Source organism: Haliaeetus albicilla, chromosome 16, assembly GCF_947461875.1.
Source record: "Haliaeetus albicilla chromosome 16, bHalAlb1.1, whole genome shotgun sequence".
NCBI classification, from domain to species: domain Eukaryota; kingdom Metazoa; phylum Chordata; class Aves; order Accipitriformes; family Accipitridae; genus Haliaeetus; species Haliaeetus albicilla.
Window position 1 is genome coordinate 29,038,884 of NC_091498.1, and position 19,908 is coordinate 29,058,791.

Genomic DNA, 19,908 nt, shown 5'->3' on the forward strand with positions numbered 1-19,908 from the left:
ATTTACCATTTCAGTCAACCCTCCCCCCCCCTCCAGCACACAGCAAATGACCAAAATAAGTTGTTACCAGCTATCCTGAAAGAACTGAAAATGCTTGTTGCTTAACATTGTGTGCTGGTGTCAGCTGGAGGCTGCCCTTATTCCTTCCTCCCTCCTCTTCGTCTTTGACCCATGGAAAAATCTCCTGCTCAATGCAGTGTCAACCGATGGAGATCTGAATAGGTTTGGAGGGCTGTGTGCGGGGAATTCTGATCCGGGAAGAGGAATCCTGGCCTGGCACATCACCCATACTTTCAGCTCAGTGTTGCTGCCTTGGAGAAGGGATGACTCTTCATCACATTCTTTGAGAAGTTCATAACCTGTTAGTAAGTTTGCCAACTAGCAAAGTTTCTCTGAGGCGTTTAAGTCTGAATGAGAAGATGGAAAATTTCAGCAAAAAGACTTCAAATGCTTTTTTTTCTTTGTTTGGGTGCAAGAAATAAAAAGAAACTTTTCACTGTCCTACAGGCCTTGGGCTTGTCAGATCTCATGCTGAAAACAGCAACAGTAGCAGGGATTCACAAAAGTCACCAGAATACTGTAGAGTGCGCTGGTACCTTACAATACGGTGGCTATCAAAATGCTTTAGTCATGAAAGTTGCTTTGGTTTTTTATGACTGCTGATAGCGCCTTGTACTTTACATGAACTTCAGCTGAGATTTTCAATTATTTTAAATATGTTAGTAAGCTGTTTATGAGGTAGGTAAACATTGCTCAGAGCACTCCTCTTACACACTTGGTTTTTATTTGCTTTTCCTGATCTTTTTACTGTCTGATCTTCCTGTCTCAGGCTTCGTTCTTCTACCCTCCCTTTTTTTTTCTTTTTTTTTTTTTTCAGTCCCAATTCCCCTTTCATCCTCATTTGTTGTCTGGAAGGAAAGAGAGCGCTACACTGGGATCCACAATAACTGCTGAAAAGAACACTCAGAAAACCATATTCCAGGAATCTCGACATTCATGAGCATGCTGAAACAGTATGGGAAGCTATTCCCCATCAAGCTCTTTTCATCGAGTACTGCAAGGTTATTTCTCTGGCCTGTGCTGTGCTCAGTCTTGTGGATCACACACCTGCACCGCTCCAAGTCTCCTTCCACAACCTTGCAAAGGTGCAAGTTGAGCACCTCCTATTCATGCTGCGTATTTAGTGCTGGAATATCCCAAATTGTGTAGTTTAGGCCCCCAAGTTGACTGAAGGAAGAAAAATAAATATTTTTTCTACTATCAGAGAAAAGTCTTTGTATTTCTAAATTCTTGTTCGTTTTAGGGTGTTAAAAAAAGGATTTAAAAAATTATCTGCCATGGAATATGTTCACATCACCAAAGAAATAACAACCGTTATTTGTTGTTGTTTAAATCAGCTGAAACTGTGTTACGAATTTTTCTCTTAAAGCTAGTACCTTAAGGAAGCAGTTGCAAATACCGTGGGCAGCTGCTGTCCTCCATGGTTACCGAGAAGTGAGCAAATAATAGAAACCTGATGCAAACAACTACAAGAGTTCCTTCACAAGAATACTTGGAATGAGTCCAGAAAAAATTAATTCTGAATGTGGCTACTGGAGGCTGCTCACAGTACATTGGGAAAAATTGCTTTATTCCAAATAAACTACAACTTGCTTTCCCAACATTACTGTGGAAGAACAAACGTGGTTACTGATAGTCTGCAAGATTGGCCAGCAATCAAGATGTTGCAGAATAAATGCAAAATCAAATTCCCGTGGATGGGTTAATACAGATTTTCCTTCCATATGCAGAACTGCTACACAAATAGATATTAAAGCAGCTCTAGTTGATAAAATATTGAGAGCTTTAATTGGGTTCAGTATCACAAAATGTTTTATAGGATTTTTAGTACAGAAATCACATTGGGGAAGCTTAGGAAAAAGACACTCTAAGATACCACAAAAAGATTTGGTAAGCATTTATTTTGCTGCTTGGGTATGTAATGGATCCCCAAAAATGCAGAAATGCAAGAATAAAACTGAAGAAGCGTTAGTGTTTTCCAGTTTGAAAGTTTGTTTGGCATGTGAGAAGTTAGAATTTGTTAAAACAGAAGTTAGTTCGATAGAGATTTTCTGCATTATCTGAGACTATTTCACAAACCTGAAATCACTTGGTATGGTATTGTATGATAGTATGACAGTTGGTAGCAGTAATTACAGTAGTACGCAGGCAATTTTCACCTTGGTCTTTTTTGATCTTTGTTACCTGTGGATCTCAACTCTAGTATCCTTTTTTTTATGTAAAAAAAACCCTCCAGCCTTTCCCGAAGTAGGAAAAATTAAAGCTTTCCTTCTACTACAGCTACAGCTGGCTTTACAAAAGAAGCCATATTTGATATTGCTGAAATCTAGAGGAAAGCTCCTATCAGAAGGCAAGATTTGATCCTCAAAGAACAGATGGGCAAATTTGCATTTAGAACTACATACTATCTTTATCGTGTTTGTGGGTTTTGGGACATACAGCGGTTACTGATTTATTATTACTATTTTTTTAATAATCAGCCACTATTATCTCACAGTATCTAGTGACAAACCAAGCTTAGGCAAAAGGCTTTGCTGAGCTAGCTGAAGACAATACATCCAGGCTGAACTGAATAGTTTTTAAAGTTTTTTTCAGCACTTTGCTGTGCTATTAATGCTGCACTGTTAACACATCTCATTTATTTATACTTAGTGAGTAAATCTGCTCAAAGTAAGTGTTTGCATGAGCAAGAACAACTTCTACTCGTTCACAATCCTTAAGAGACTAAAAGACATAGATTAAATGCATTGTCTTCAGAAGTTCTCAAACAATCATACTCCCTCCCAAACAGCCTTTTTCAAGCGAGTATGCCTGTGATTAGTGTCATTTCGATTAGATAACCGTAAAGAGATACTTAGCTGTTTAGCAGCTTTCAAATAGCATTTTGCATTTACTTCACTGGATAAATGACAGAGAAGCAAGTATTAAAAAATGCCATTAAATCAGATCAAATTACATGAAAATTGCAATTTAAATACTATAATGCTTTTTTATTATGGCAAATCATCAAATTATGCGTTTTGCATTTTCCCTTATTGCTTTCAATGCTGTTTTACGAAACCATATAAGTAATAAGATTTTGCACATAAACGTATCTTTTTCTGAAGAAAAAAATTAGAGGGCACAGATAGCTTCTAGAAGTAAACTGAACACTACTTCCTTATTGTATTGCTCAAAAAAAACCCCAAAACCCAAAACCAAACCACCACAAAAAAACCAACCACCAAAACAGACAAAAAAAGCCCCCTAAACCTTTCTCCAGTTCTGCTGTACAAGGAGTTTTTATGGAGCCACAGGAATAACGTCATAGTCCCATAGATCACCCCTAAAATAAATCCATCAACTGTGTCTGTGAAATTTTAATAAGATGGATTGTATGTATCCTCAGAATGATTCAAATTCCTCTTCTAAATTATTCATGCATAGCCACTCACAGCCAGAGGCGGTACAGAGGCACTGAGGTACGAGACAATAACTGATGTACTCCAGTTTGCAAGTTCTCAAAGGAAAAAGAAGTCCGTGAACGTTGGTCAAGGGTTCTGCATTGCTGCTCATGAAACTGAGCTACCAGCTACGTGGCAACGTACAGACTGCCTGTGCACATTATTCAGAGCCAGATTTCTTTTCAGGGAAGATTTCTAAACTTCATATAAAACAGCATGCCATACCCCCAAGAAAAGTACAGTTTGGAGATGCTTATGCATGAAGTTGAAATGCTGGGGTTTTTATTCTCAAAATGTTTAATATGTAACTCCCTTTCCATCTAATATAAGGAAGAGCACCAAACAAAAAAATGGATTTTTATTAAGCTGTTGTCTATAAGGCAGTTAAAAACCAGGACACAGTCAGTGGCACTCAACAAGTGAGGAAAAGACACACAAATAATGAAAGCACTGAAGAAAACTAGATATGTTGAGTACTGGCTTGTGGGTACAGCTTTCCCAGCATTTCGTGAACAAATCTAAGCATGTATCACAGTGCTGTCTGAGTTTTAACTAATAAAACCATGTTTTAGAAGAACTGACAGTTTTATGGTTAGGAAAGTCCTGATCCGATGAGTGTTTCAGCTAGAAAGCAAGACAACTCAGTGGGACAAAGCACTTTCTTTCCTATGCTCTCCACAGATAACAAATAAAGACCATGTTGCCTAAAGAGACTCGGATCATCCCAGAACCATCAGGCTGATGTCCACGCAGTGCCAAATGGCACAACTCTTCTTTCTTCCTCTTAATTTTTAGATTCTCAAGACTGTATGTTGCATTAGAAGCATGATCCTTCAGGTACTTGACTTTTTTTTACTTTTCAAACACAAAACTGCTGGCATCAGGACAGAACAGTTATCTGAGAATGTAAAAGTTTTACTTCAGAGCAGCCTCACTTCCTTGTGGCTGACCATAATGGATCTTAAAAAACATAGGAGAAACATTTAGAACATGTGCATAGTCTACATTTCCTATAGCTGTGGCTTATGTTCAAATGGTAGGACTTCATCTCATCACCACAGGGAGCCACTTCATTTACCTCACTAACTACAAAAAGCATAAAACCAGTGTAGGAGCAATCAGTCAATTCAGCCTCATGCAATTCCACTGCAGTTACAGAACAGATGATATTAAGCAACAGAAGACACGTAGTTCATTGTTACTGGTCAGAGAAGCTTTGCTAATCCAAAATAAGGAACTGCATAGTATAACCGAGGACAGAATTTATTCTGTCACATCAGTTTGAACTCTAGGGGATAGAAATACATGTATGTTTTGAAATGCCAGACTCAGGCTACCCAGCTCTGCTGGAAGCACTGACACAGCTGAACAACTAGAAGAATAGAGCTATGCTAAACAGAAGCAACTCTGGGAGGGGGGAAAAAAAAAAAAAAAAAAAAAAAAAGTATTTACTGGTCTTGTCTTAAAACATAGGCGAAATCACTGCAATAAAATAGCAAGCCAAGTGCCGTCTTCATAGCATGTATGATACAACCCAGAAGACAGAGTTTTAACCAGGAATTGTAGAACATCAATGTACTGCTCCTGGTAATTTGTATTAAACTGTGCATTTCGGCTGCAATATTTTGAATGTTAACATCATCAAAATTAATTTATCCCACGTTCATGCTTGATTTTGCTTAATTACCATGAGCTATCTTCTTCTTAGGTGCATTTCACATATTATTTTTGTTGCTTTTTTCTCTTCCAGAGAGGGTAGCAACAAGCACGTGTTATACAATCAAAAGCTGACACTTGTTTTGCTCAGAGAAAAAAAGGGGCCCTCTTCACTGACAGGAGCTGAGATTTTTACTAGTTAGTTTGTGGTAGTACGAACCTTTCAGCTACAACTGCGCAAGGGTTACTCAAGTCTGTCATCTCTGTTTTGGTGTCTTTCTAACCCTGGCGTGTCTTTTTTGCCAGCTGGAGTTTTACACACTAAAACCTACAACACTTTCAGGCTAAAACAGACCTAGAAATGCTTAGAAAACTATTTCATACATAAGCAAACGTAAGTATCGCGAGAGGAGGCATCACTCCAGTAACATAGTGTTATAGAGAAAACACTTCAGTATGTCAGAAGCAAGTGACATTTCAACATCTGATAATTGTCCTCAATGCTAGAGCATCCATTTCCTTTCTCTTTCTCTCTGTCTCCACCTAATTACACCACAGTTGCAAACCACTTCTCCTTAACCACCACACCTGAGCTCAGGACTGCCTAGTACATTGAATGACTGCATCAAAGCCTTGCTTATATTTGACTTACAGGGGGAAGGGCTCTTTGATATGCAACCTGCAGCATTATAGAGGAAAGCCATGACTAAGTGATCCTTAATAGTAACTACAATATGCCAGCTGGAAAGCCAAACATTACAATAAAACATACTTTCCAGACACTGAGATGGTTACTTATTACCAACTTAAGAAAAAAGAATGGGCACATTTCAAGATATTTGGGGAGTTTACGATAGCCATTTGCTTGCTATATTAATTTTTCAGCACAACTGAAATTCTAGCAATGATACCCATTTTTTTCTCACAAGTGATTAGTCTTGTAGCACCACCCACTGTAGACAGTGAACAGTTAAATGTGTTCCCCTCCACCAGTACATTTTTTTTTTCCTGTCTGCAGAGCGGTGTATCTCTTGAAAGAGCAGTTAATTTTACACACATAATAAAGTGATAAATTCTGACCTGAATTAACACACTGCTTAATATGTACTTGGGTCACGTCTTTAAGGGCCTTATTCTAAGTACCTTGAAATTGATAGTAAGTTTTCTTTTTCAATGAAGAGAGATGAACATGGATACATAGTTATAGACACCACTGAATTGGGGCAAATACTACTGCAGTGTGAAGCATATCACACCAAGACAGTCATATGCATTAGTTATTTTCTATCCCAGTACTTACGTAGCATGAAAAATATTTCATTGTCCTCTTGGATTGTTTCTGTCCTGCTTCCTGGAGTACTAAGTTTGCCTGTAGGTCAAAGAAGGACAGACTCAAGCTTAGTCAATGTACTTATTACATGAGTTCATTCACATAACCAGGCTGTAAATATTTTGGACTTACAGTCCTTAAAGCATCACCTCCCAAAGGGAGATTATTAACAGAAAAATTAGCTAATCTAAGTACAAAGCTTAAGACGAGTCATGGAAAAATAAATTATTTTGATTCAATTCTTTCAGTATTTCAGTAGTCAGAGAATTGAAGCCCTCATCATACTAGAGAAATTTGTTTTAATGTTACCGTATGTCACAAGATTAAATTCTGCAGTTATAAATTTTGTTCATTTCAATGTCAAAACTATATCCTGGAGTTTTGCATTCTTTGCAATCACAGTAGCATGAATTCTTTCCATGTAGTCAGTCTATTTGAATTTATAGTTGATGGCTGATAATGCAAAAGGGAAGTATAAGGAAAACTCTCAGCTGGTTGTCCTGAAAGCATTTATCTCGTTCCACAGTAACACAAACAGAAGAAACAGAACCACTCTCTTCTTGCTAACTGCTGCACCTGCCTTAAACATTTCCCCAAGCACTCCTGACTCCCAGTAAAAAAGGGCAATAAACATTTTTATAGTCACAATTGAAAAGTTTTGTTCAGCTGCTAACTTAAGCCTGTTTGTATTTCAGGAGGGAGACATCTGTAAGGCATTAAAAAGAAAGCCAGGGCAGAGATTAACATGACTGTTCAGTTTTCCATTAATACATATAAGATCTACAAAAAAAAAAAAAGTAGTAGTTTCATTACCTGTCCAGTTGCCATACAGTAGATCCATATCTGCAATCTAAAAAAAAAAAAAAAAAAAAAAAAAGAGAGCTTTTTCCCCTTTTGATTTGACACACACATTTAGGCTTTTTTTTCCTGTACGAGTTCAAGCAGAAAAACTATTCCAGTTTTATTTTCAACTGCACATCACTTTCAACCTCCAGTGAAGACAGGGCATTATTTATAATAACCAAATAACCCAGTGCAGTTTTAGGTTAAGGTTAGCACACGATCAGAACTTAGACTGATAATTTTGAGCAGAAAATATTTTGTGGCTGCCACCATGAGGCAACAGCATGTACTTCTGTTGTCATTCATATCGTCTGAATAAAATGAACTGAGCAATCACATTTCATTATGTTCTAACCACAGGTCTTTGGACTAGTCACTGAATTGCTCAGAGGTATAGATTTAAAAAAGGGAGTTTACATATTTATGAACATGTTTAAAGCCTAAATGCATTATGTATGCTATAGTCCACCATTGAATTGTGTCAGCATTCTTGCAGGCTGCATGGGAATAAACTGAACTGTAGCTTTGCACCAAGCGTTATAAATGATTAACCATCCTTATGCTGAAAGGTGGAGCCTTGATCTCAAAAACGCTATCGTATCGTGATGCCATCTAGTGACAGGGGTTTTAAATGTGGGAAGGCATCCTCCCTCCCTGTATGTATTGGAAGATCCTCTCTCCCCACTCCCCTCCATCTGTAGATTGAATAGTGACCATCTATAATGGTTATACACCACAAAATTCTGATTTTATTTTTTCCCCCCCTTAGGTAGATCTATGGCCATCTGGAACTTGCTCAGCCTGCTGTGCCCTCCCGCTCAAGTAGGCATTTGTTACTTTTCTTCCTACAATAATCCAACCAAACTACTTCATTACTGCTCCAAGAAATTACCAGAAGCATTTGCTGTATTTTCCCATTAGTTATAACCCAAGTTAAATAAGTACCATTTTACAAATATTGGCAATTCTATATTTGAAATTCCCAGCATACTACAGAGACATATGTTCTCAAAGCTTGATAGGTGATATTGACAGCATATTACAAATAAATATGAAATATCAGGACAAAAGTTAATCTAATATACACACCCACAAATCCAAAGAAAAATATATATTGATTTTTTTTTTTTTTTTAATTCTGGAGGAAACAAATTTAAGAGCGCTGCCATGCATACAACAAAATGTGACACAGGCATCACCCTGTCTGAAGATGAGCAAGTTGATAGCCTTTTAAATGATTCAGTTTTAAAGGGCGACATTAGTTGGACACTGCTTAGAGTACTGCTTCCACATTGCTTGTGTTAGGATGAAGCTTACATCACCTATCAAGAATAGATAAAAATGTTTTTCATGCTTCTCCAAAAATCATTTATAAGAAATACAAACCTGAATAGAATTAGCACTTTCTTTTCCAGTCAGGTGCAGATCCCTGTATACGTACAGTATATACTTAGTCTGCATGCCACATGGAACAAAAAAAAGAAGATCTGTGTGGACAGCAGACAAGCCTGAAGAAGTAGAATCTGTCACCCTTGCAACAAATAGGATGTGAGTTCAGCCCAGTGATGGCCTCTTTCTTGAAAGACCTTGCAACTAATTGCTTCCTACCATGAGTTTAACACTCTGGCCCACAAAGAGTTCTCACTTGCGGCAGCTAGGCTATCTGCAGGGTAAAGTATTCTCAGCAGGAGTAGCAGTCTGCAAAGAAATGGATAAAAGGGCTTCCATGCTCCAATGTCAGACAGTACAGAAAATCCTTTGAGCAATATTAGATATAACAGAAATTGCCTAAAAGAAGCATTTGAATGCATAATGTTCTTGCTACTCACAACACTGCCCTTTTGCTTCAAATTTCCTCAATTCTATTTTTAAAGTGCTGATATTTTTATTGGTCTTTAATGGGCAATTTTTTCCACTAATCATCCAGGATTTATCATGAAAAGGGAGCCATGCAAGGCTACCATGATTTAGAGTTCAGATTATCTTGCAATATTTAAATAGCCTTGGCATTAACAGCAAACTGTCAGTGCAATTTCCAAGGCTACACAGAAAAAGGATGCAAGTACAGGGTCTTAGGGAAGCTGAGAAAAGAAACTATCCAATTACTCCAGCAAATTCAGGGGCAGCCTAAAGCAATGCAGTGCCAGGGACTGATGGGGTCCAACAGTCCTAGAAGCCCACACCTCAGTTTTCCCTTCCTCTGAACTGAGTTCTCTCAAATCAGCCACTTTATAAGCTTTGCCCCTTGGTGAACTGTTAAGGTACTGGGCTATATATTTTCAGCAAAGGCAACTGGCATTGATTTCCCCCCCTCCATTTCCATATTTGTATTAGAAGTCTTCTTCATTCATAGGAGTGCAAACTTCAAATGTTCTACCACAGCAATACATCTGTTGCCAGTAAGCATGCTATTATGATGGCCATTATTCCTCCTGTTATTAACAACACTCTAATGTATTGAAATTGTTAACTGCAACATGGTGATAAAACAGTTATGAGGTCTACAGATAGTACTGGTGCCACAGTTAGGTTTCTTAAGAACTGTTTGCAAGAAGGCATCTCCTACACTCTTGTACATCCAGCTCTGAAACAAAGACAAGCTACAAGATACATTTGTTTCCTAGGTTTGGAGGGATCCTTTTTTCCTGCCAAAACTGTCCTTTCAGGGAATACTGCAGCAAAACCAAAACACATACTCACCAACACACCTCATTCAAATCTGCCACAAAGATCCGTGGATTTGGCAGCTCCTACAAGAAACCAATTTACACAGTTATCTACTTACTGCAAAAACTATCTGTGTATTTATGTGTAAAAATAAGAAAATACCAAGTCTTTCAGCTTGAACATAACTACCAAGCCCATTACAAGATGCATGGTTAACACTATGATCCCTCTTTCTTTTTATTTGTTTCTCCTTTACGCATTCTTGAACCAGCTCTTGGAATTACACTCTTTGAAGAGCTCCTTTTGAATCCCGTAACTTTGAAATATAACTATGTAACAAGAAAAGAAATAGCTGAATGGAAAATCAGCAGTGTTTTTTACTTGTCTTGGAACCAAGCATTTATTTCTTAAATTTTTACAAATAAGATCTTGTACAAGTGATAGAGAACCAAGTTTTCTATCCACACTAAAGAAGTCAATGTATGCCCAGTATCTTCACAAAGCAAGTTTGGTTTCAGTATCAAAATGATACCCAGTTGGTCATGCACCGTATTCTCTGGTGCAGTCAACTAACATAACTTTTGAACTATACCAGTTTATACCAGCTTTCACAAATATTTCTATTAGATTATAAAAATCTTCCCACACACCAGTTTAGGATGAGGTTCCCCAGTTCAGTATTTCCCCGGTTAATCTCTTGAAAAGCAACAAACAATAAAACATCCTTTGGGGAGTTACTGACTGTAGGTTATGACTGTCACAAGCAACCACATCATACAATTTCTTTCATAAAGAGATCACACAATTATTTTCCTCCTCTCCTAAGTCACTAGAAACTGGTTCCAGAACCCTGCTACTCTGAAGGGTAAGGCTTCCTCCCAGCTTTGGGAGATTTCAGGAGTCCCAATACATGCAACTTTTCTTCAATTCCAAGTTAATTTTGAGGGGGCAGGGGGGGAAATTCCAGGTAAGACAGTCTTCTAAAAAAACAGGCCATTTCAGTGCCTCATTTCATTTACTTTAACAGAGTCTGCCTGCATGTTCCTTCAGTACAGCAAGGATTATCGTCCAGCCACCTTTTCTCCTTCAGAACTGTATGAGCGTCCTTCACAAAGTATTTTTGTAAGTTTAACTATGTGGATAAACTCTCTTCACCTCCAAAAAAGGTTTCTTTTTTTCTTTCCCATGGATTCTGTGTTAGCCTTAAAATATTCCTGGTATGAGCCGGTAGGGCACCGCAGCAGTGTAGCGCTTCCAGTCCTTCCCATATTTGCTGAAACAACGGTGTTCATCCCTAATGCAACGGTGGGTTAGCAGAATAGTCATATAAACAATGTAGAAGTAAGGCAAGATGTGTTCAAACCCACAAGTCAGGCAGTAGGCCAGGGAGCCCATCAAATCTCCTGTGTAGTTAAAATGGCGTGCCCACCCCCAGAATCCTGAGGTCATCAGTTTGCTGTAGTACTTGGTCCCATCCACAGACATGTAGGAGCACTCAATATACTCTGGTTTCTTCCCCCATATCTTGCAGTTGCCATTTGTACGACGGAAGAGGTCCTTCTGGTGGTTGGTCATTCTGAAGATGTAATAACCGATCAAGCCCAACATCAAGATCCCTATGGCATTAGCTGTGCGCAGCTGGACAGGGTGGTAAACTAAATACAAACCCTAGGAAGCAGAAAAAAAAGAGACAATCAGTGATTTACTTGAAATATATGCTCAGGATGCCAGACTAATCCCTTGACCTACAGTGACCCAGAACAGATGAGTAGAAAAAAATAGGAAAATCCACCCTATCAGTAAAACTGTGGAAAACTTTCAGAAAACTCTGCATCCTACATTTTTCTCTCTCTCAAATTCTATTTCTTAGGTGGAACAAGAAGAAGAGAGAAGTTGCAGGGATGCAAACAAACCAGGACAGAAGGAAAAAAAACCCAAAACACACAAACCACCACCCACCAAAAAAACCCTCAACATGTAGAAGTACAAAAAGGGACTGAAAGGATTTAGAAAAAGAGAGACACAATGGATAGTTATAGAAAAGGGCACAAGAGAAGAGGATGAGAGGAAAAGATGTCAATTCCATGCAGGAACAGTAGGCCTTCCTGCAAGTGAATTGTTACAAAGAATGTTGTAATGGTTACTCAACATTCAAACTGTCTAGAAACCATTTAAGATACAAATCAAACTGCTGGGGAGAACATTTCTGGAAAGTTTCTTTCCTTTTAGCCCAAACACAAATTGTACCCCATTTTTACCTGCAAAGTATAGAGGTAAGGCAACCAAACACAGTCTCCCCAGCCCAAATACCATCCAAAATGATCATGGCAGATATCAATGGTTTTCAAATACCAGGCTTCATTCCAGAAGAAGTCCAAAACATAAATACCCTGAAACAGAATAGTTTCACATTAATAACAGCACTGTCACTAGTTATCCTGTTTAACAGCATCTGCCTAATCTTTCTGTGCTGTCTTGTGACAAGATCTCAAAGCTGACTTGTGTTTTTATGTTAACCCCTCAAAAATAGGTTATTAAGAGGAACATATCACACAAATATACTCCATCTAGACAGATAAAGCAATCATAAGTAATACAAAGCAATATTAAGCAAGATGACTAAGGCAAGTGTGCTACTTAAGGACATAGACGTAGGAAGTATACTTATATTTGACCACCCCTTCTTCTCTTCAGCTTTAAGAGTCTTATCCTTACAGAGAGGGGGAATAGAGCTTCTGTTGAGTAGGCTTCCATTTACAAATACCAATGAATAAACCCAAACTATTATCTGTACTTATTACTTTGGGATCTCTTCAGTAGAGAGCAGAGCACCTGACTGCTATTTTTAGGTGTGGAGACATCTGTAGCTCTGCATGTCTCTCACACACACAAGAACAGTTAGGTGCAGTGCTGCCCTCAGAAAAACCCCTGCCAAGTCTTGCTCCTACTAAAGCCGTGGAATTTGTCATTGTTCTCTTTGGATTCAAGATCAGGTAAGCCTGTTTCCAGAGCTTAGGCTCAGAAAAGTATTTCTTAATTTAAGTTTACCCTGAAATCTGCTGGTGCAGACATGACCATGCCACTGGTGGCACTCTGAATGAATACACATGTCCAAATAAATGAATACATGTGTCCAAAGAAGCAAGTCCCAGTGCATTATCACTGAATGAGACTGTTTAGGCCAGGAAAGACTCTACAAGTTCAATTGCAATGCAAGGAGGTTTTTTTCTACTTTAATACTACTTTATTTCCAAATTGATTTCTTATTTTCCTCCTCTGAATTTACCTGAAGGACATTGACAAGGATCATGGAGTTAGTTACTTGACCATACAGCTCCTGTTGTTTAGCAGCATAGGAAAGGTTAATTAGAGTCCAGGCTACAATACCAGGGCGCCCGTTGAAGAATAGCTTGAAATCAAACCATTTTCCTATTCGAGGGTTAAATTCAATCCCCATCATGTAGTCATAAAAGAAGTTCCCAGTGAATTTGCTAGAAAGCATAAAAAATTAGAAATGTATGCAGTTATACACAAATACAGATAATTACTATTCTGACTACACATTTCAGATTTGCTTGATGTAATGATAATAAAAATCATAAAACCACATAAAGTTGTACAAGATAACACAAACTGACCCAACCAAAGCATTACATTGGTAGAGATAAAATTTAGCTTCAGACGTACCCTAGCTTATTCTTGGTAACACTTTTGAACAGTCTAACTATAACCTTACTTATTTCTCACAGATAGGATGGATATATCTGTGACACTGAGGCTGCCAGTCACATGGCACGCAGCAAGAAACACAACGGCTGGTGCTAACAAAGCAAATAACCACAGTCATATATTGGCCTATCTATCTGTGCCAGTAAAATATATTCTGTCATTATTATTCTGTGCAGCATTCAATTTACATGTCCAATTACCTAGTATTCTCTCATTATTGAAAATCACATACCAGTCTTTGGCATTGGTAGGGAAAAAGTAGCCTTTAATCATTGCAAATGTGGAAACTGCATATCCCAGGATATTGGCACACCACAGGAGAGGAATCCAGTTGTCAAAAATGATGGTAGGCGAGAAGCAGTGGAAGTAATAGGCATTTGCAAACCAAAACACATGTGTAATGATCCAAGCCTGAAGTCCATTGATTTCATACTTATTCACTACACCTAAAATATGAAGAAAAATTTGAATGTTAGTGACATTGCATTAATACAACTTTTTATTAATATGGATACAATATCTAGAAGCTCAATCAAGTGCTAATGAAATTACCTCGCTCCCCCCACCCTCCCAATTAAATGTCTTGTGGCACTTTTCTGTAAATTTCATTAGACTCTGTTGTAACCATCAGGCTTTGTTAGGCTGAGTTTTTTTCTTCACTCTAGCTTCACAAAACAGTCAATTTAGAATCTCCCCTAAAATTGACTAATGTAACAAGTTACCCTTTCTCACATTTAGTTCACATCAAGCATTTTGTTCAAGTCTTGTGGGTTAACTTAGCTTCAGCAGGTGCAACTGCATTGTCAAATACTAGCAATAGTCCACTGCCAATTTTAAGCGCCAAAATTATCAATCTGTATTTTTCCATTGCTGGTATGGGGCCTGCCATATCAATAATTTTACTAACAGTAAGAGATAGAAATTCTGTAACTTATTCTAAAAGATGACATAGGTATTTTTGTTTGAAGTAAACATATGAAGAAGGTGAAAGCATTTATGTCCACATTTCCTCCAGATACACATGGGTCAATAAAGATTATGAGTACAGAAATACTACCGTTTTAAAAGATTGTATGGTGTGCATATGTTCTAAGGAAGAACTTACCAGCAGGGGTGACAGCTCCTTCTTGTACACCTCCTACATATCCAGGAAGAAATTTATGGCAGAAGTCAGGAACGAACACATACAAAAACACCTAGAAGAGAGAGAATGTATTAACAGCAAAAACAGACAAGACACCCCCCCCCTCCCCCCAAATCACTATCCCTTTCATACATGTACCAAATATAACACATGACAGTTTCAGTTAAGTATTGGATAAGCAAATACAGCAAGATTTAGCTGTTGTGATTTTAGACTAGTAATACATCCAAGCTATGAAACAATTCTAAAGATATACTTCACATATGGTTGTCATCCTTTTTTTGGTGGGGAGGCAGGACAGTCGGTAACTAGATTCAAGTCCTTACCCTTTTATTTTGCAGTTAATCTGTGTTACACGTTGTTTTCCAATTTGGAAAAAAAAATGGAGTAGTTTGGCAAGTTTGAAGATATTTTACAAATGTAGTTATATTTCATATGTGAATGTTCTTTTAGTGCCTGTCTATAGAAAATATTACCCCTTCTGCGGTGTTAGTTTACGATATATTTATTCTGTATTAACTTAAAACAAATGAGTATTGCTGTTATAGTTGCTCTTTCCTAAAAACCACATCGAGGAATATGTCACACAAGGAGTATCACACAAGGAATATTTGTTTATATTCCCCACATATTTATTTTTCAAGTGCATAAGGTTGCAAAAAGCCATGGGAAGCGAGAAACACCAAAGAGTAAATGCCAGTGCAACATTCCATTATCTTTTGTGTAAAAGGATTAATCGAACAGCTGTTTGAAAAAAACACCCACTACATCTAGAGCATAACTCAATAATATATACCTGGAAAGTGACCCAAAGGGCATAGATGCCAGCAGCCCTATAGGTCAGTGTAGGAGTCTTGTTCCAGATGTCAGACAGATGTTTATTCCCCGTGAACAAGTCAATGAGTGGGTCAATCAGAGAGCACTGGTACTGGTCACAGGACATTACGAAGTAATATACGATAAGTGGCGCAAACATGAGCAGGAAAAGGATGCTTGCCAAGGAAAACCAGTCCACTTCCCTGTAATCCAAAACAGGGCATTTTTTTTTCCAGCTTTCAGTTAGAACAGTGGTTTGATTAAGTCAAGCAATGTTTTCAGTGGACCTTCTAGATTAACCGGATGAAAACTGAAAATGTTTTCAGGGCACAGACATTTCTTTGGGTCAAATAGCTATAAAAAACTTAGCACGTTACATACTTTACCACAAACTGTTATAAAACTATGCTAGTTGATCAAAGCAACAGAATATATAATATCTCCCCTCCCAAAAGCATATTATTATTACAGCCTTCATGTTTTTGATGGCAATCATGGGTATAACTGGTAGAGTCTTCAGTCGGAAGTGGTAACAGAATCACAAGAATATCATGCAAAGCTTCGAAACACAGAAAACACAGACCCTGGACAGCCAGAAGTTGAACTTGCTCTACCACACACTGTCTGTAGTGGCAAGCCATATAAACACCCACGGCTGTTTCCAGCTGCAATACAATACTCCACTAATATTTGCACACCCTTTGAGAACAGGGATATGACTCATAAATCTTGCTACAGCAGGAGATGTCAGCTGGCAATACCACAGATATATGCCCGTTTTCCAAATATCAAGAAACATTTTGTTCAGCCCTTGAAGGAACTACAAATTTTACTGATTTTTATGATTTGTTAAACCCAAGCCACCTGGCAAGCTCTCCATCTTAAAAATCTTCAAGAACTCTTTTTTGGCATCCATTACTAGAGCTCATTATCCATGAGCTTTCAACGGAAGGGCAATGCAACCATCTGTTATTAATAGAGTGAAGTTTAAAAGGAATGTAACATCTATAAAAGTATGAACCAATTTGAAATACAGTGACTAATTAGGTCATCAGCTTCTCTCACCATGCTCTTCCCCACTGGACTTGTGATGTTTGAGTATCATTTTGGGTGCTTTTGTGTTTTCTTTCTTCAGAAGTTTTTTTCTCCTGATGGGCTGCCATGATGTCCTGTATGAAAGAAAATACTCATGGTATTACTCCACCTGGTTCTCGGTAATTCTTTTGGCTCTACAGAAGAGAAACACAATTAAAAGTTATTAAAGCTATTATATAGCCTTCTGACAACAAGAAATTTGGGAGAGGAGGATAGGAAGTAAAAAATCCTTCCCAATTCCTTATTATCTTCTATTCAGCAAATCATAATCAAAACACTGATGTCAAAGTAATCCATTAAACTTCTTGCTAACTGGAAAATTCTTTCAAGCCATATTGTGTAATATGTGGCTTATTACTTACATGCAAGATGCAAAGGGAAAAAAGTGTTTTGCCACATATGGGATCCATGCCTCCCTCCTATTTAAAGGCCAGCAATTGCCACCAAGTTTTGCCTTTCTACAGAGCAATTTAAACAAGTGCCTGCTTAGGACTATTCCCCGAAACAGATACACCCTAATCCAACAGACAGCTATGCTGGCAGTAACAACCTCTCATGTTCAGAACTATTTGCTGGTCACTCAATACATGCTAATATTTCCGGATCAAGGCTCCCATTGAAATCATACTCCTATTAGTAACTACTTCAATTTCTATTAATGCAAGCTTTCTGTTAGCCCACTAAACACACCCCAAGTATTGCCTTCCTTAACCCTTAGTGTGGTGGGTTGACCCTGGCTGGACACCAGGTGCCCACCAAAGCCGCTCTATCACGCCCCCTCCTCAACTGGGCAGGGGAGAGAAAATATAACGAAAGGCTCACGGGTTGACAAAAGGACAGGGAGAGATCACTCACCAATTACTGTCACGGGCAAAACAGACTCAACTTGGGGAAATTAATTTATTACCAATGAAATCAGAGCAGGATAATGAGAAAACAACCCAAATCTTAAAAACACTTTCCCCCCACTCGTCCCTTCTTCCCAGGCACAACTCGGCTCCCGATTCTCTCTACCCCCTCCCCCCTGCAGGGGCACAGGAAGATGGGGAATGGGGGTTGGGGTCAGTTCATCACACGTTGTCTCTGCTGCTCCTTCCTTCTTAGAGGGAGGACGCTTCACACTCTTCCCCTGCTCCAGCATGGTGTCCCTCCCACAGGAGACAGTCCTCCACAAACTTCTCCAACATGGGTCCTTCCCAAGGGCTGCAGTTCTCCACGAACTGGTCCAGCGTGGGTCCCTTCCCTGGGCTGCAGTCCTTCAGGCACAGACTGCTCCAGCGTGGGTCCCCCACAGGGTCATGAGTCCTGCCAGCAAACCTGCTCCAGCCTGGGCTCCTCTCTCCATGGGGCCGCAGGTCCTGCCAGGAGCCTGTTCCAGCACGGGCTTCCCACGGGGTCACAGCCTCCTTCGGGCATCCCCCTGCTCCGGCGTGGGGTCCTCCCCAGGCTGCAGGTGGAGATCTGCTCCACGGTGGATCTCCCTGGGCTGCAGGGGGACAGCCTGCCTCACCGTGGTCTTCCCCACAGGCTGCAGGAGAATCTCTGCTCTGGCACCTGGAGCACCTCCTCCCCCTCCTTGTTGACCGACCTGGGGGTCTGCAGAGTTGTTTCTCTCGCATATTCTCACTCCTCTCTCCTGGCTGCAGTTGCACAGGTTCCCCCCCCCCCCCCCCTTAAATACATTATCCCAGAGGTGCTACCGCTGTCACTGATAGGCTTGGCCTTGGCCAGCAGTGCATCCATCACAGAGCCAGCTGGCATCAGCTCTATCAGACACAGTGAAAGCTTCTAGGAGCTTCTCACATAAGTCACTTCTATAGCCTCCCTGCTACCACACCTTGCCCCACAAATCCAATTCACTTAGTCAGCTTCTTAACAAGAGCCTGAAGCAAAATTCACAATTCAAATATCACCTGGACAGAGCACTCCAGAGAGAATTCTTCCTCTGAGTCCAAACTTCAGGGCTAGGTGATGAAGTACTGCATTACTGCCCACACTGTGCTAAAGGAATAATCATGCCAACCACACAATTCGCTTGGAAGCTCTCCCCATTTGGTGTCTAAGCCATGTATCTGATGTACAGTTCACTCACATAAAGTCCTTCCAAGCAGTAATAATAAATGTGTTTGATGCTTTTCATCAGCATGCTCCGGACTTACTGGAGAAAATCTCAACCAAGTGGAAGCATGGGAAAAAACCCTTTTTAGATTCCGTCCTACAAAAGTAAGGCGGACACCTGTTCACAAATACATATTTCAAAGGAAAATCCCCAGCTAACACCCAGCATTCCACAGATCCCCGTGTTTTGAGAGGAACAGAGCAGCAGGCTGCCCAGGAGGGGTTCAGCAGACTCACACAGGCAGCACCTTTCCGTACGCCAGGCCCCTCATGCGGGACGCGGGTACCTTGGGGAATATTACCGGGAGCGGGGGGGGGACGACACGCAAATTAAAAGCGACCTCCGGAGCCAGGGGCCACTCACCGAGCCGACGGCGCCGCGAACGCTCCCTTCCAGCCCCGCTTCGCCCCTCCGCTCCTCGCCAAGGTCCCGACACGGCTCTCGGTGAGGTCCGTAGGCTGCCCGCTACCCGGAGACGGCGCAGGGGGAACTCACCAAGGCAGGGGGAACTCACCAAGGCAGGGGGAACTCACCCACCGGCACCGGCCGGCCGGTACAGCCCTTCCCCCAGCGGAGCTTCTCCCGCGGAGAAACAACCTCCGCGGCGCTCCCTCAGCCGCTGCCGGCGGCCCGTCCCGCTCTCCTCAGGCCGACGCCTCTCCGCCCCGCCCCCGCCCCATCGCTCTGACCAATCCCCGCCGCGCTCCCCTCCGCTCCCCGCCACCGCATTGGTGGAGCGCGCTCAACCCATGGGCTGAGGAGACGGAGTGGGCGTGGCGGCGGCGGGGGGTGCGAGCGGGGCCGGAGCGGCGGCGGCTTCGGCTTCGGCTTCGGCTTCGGCCCTCAACGGCGAGCGCCGCTAGTTAGGGCAGGTCCGGTTGAGCCCGTAAAGCGACGGTGACCGGCGCTTTGCACAGGGCGATTATAATCGCAAGGGAAAGGCGTAGTTCGTGGCCGTTCCCCTGAGAAGGCCGGAAGGAGCAGGCAGGCTGCGGGCAGCGGTGGC

General features: G+C 40.6%; 1 protein-coding gene across 3 annotated transcripts; it reads right to left on the minus strand.

Moving 5' to 3' along the window:
• Positions 1 to 10,372: 10,372 nt before the first annotated feature.
• On the minus strand, positions 10,373 to 19,573 carry DHCR7 (7-dehydrocholesterol reductase). 3 transcript variants are annotated; one of them, XM_069804100.1, is made up of 8 exons: positions 19,440 to 19,573; positions 16,754 to 16,857; positions 15,669 to 15,891; positions 14,834 to 14,924; positions 13,961 to 14,174; positions 13,286 to 13,490; positions 12,258 to 12,389; positions 10,373 to 11,667 (listed from the first exon to the last, which is right to left on the minus strand). In XM_069804100.1, exons 2-8 carry the CDS (start codon positions 16,849 to 16,851, stop codon positions 11,203 to 11,205), a joined length of 1,428 nt encoding a protein of 475 aa, XP_069660201.1. In that variant the 5' UTR covers positions 16,852 to 16,857; positions 19,440 to 19,573; the 3' UTR covers positions 10,373 to 11,202. The 3 variants fall into 3 exon arrangements, with proteins under 3 accessions (XP_069660201.1, XP_069660203.1, XP_069660202.1); XM_069804102.1 differs by having other exon boundaries at positions 19,417 to 19,550; XM_069804101.1 differs by having other exon boundaries at positions 19,266 to 19,533.
• Between the last annotated feature and the right edge of the window lie 335 nt (positions 19,574 to 19,908).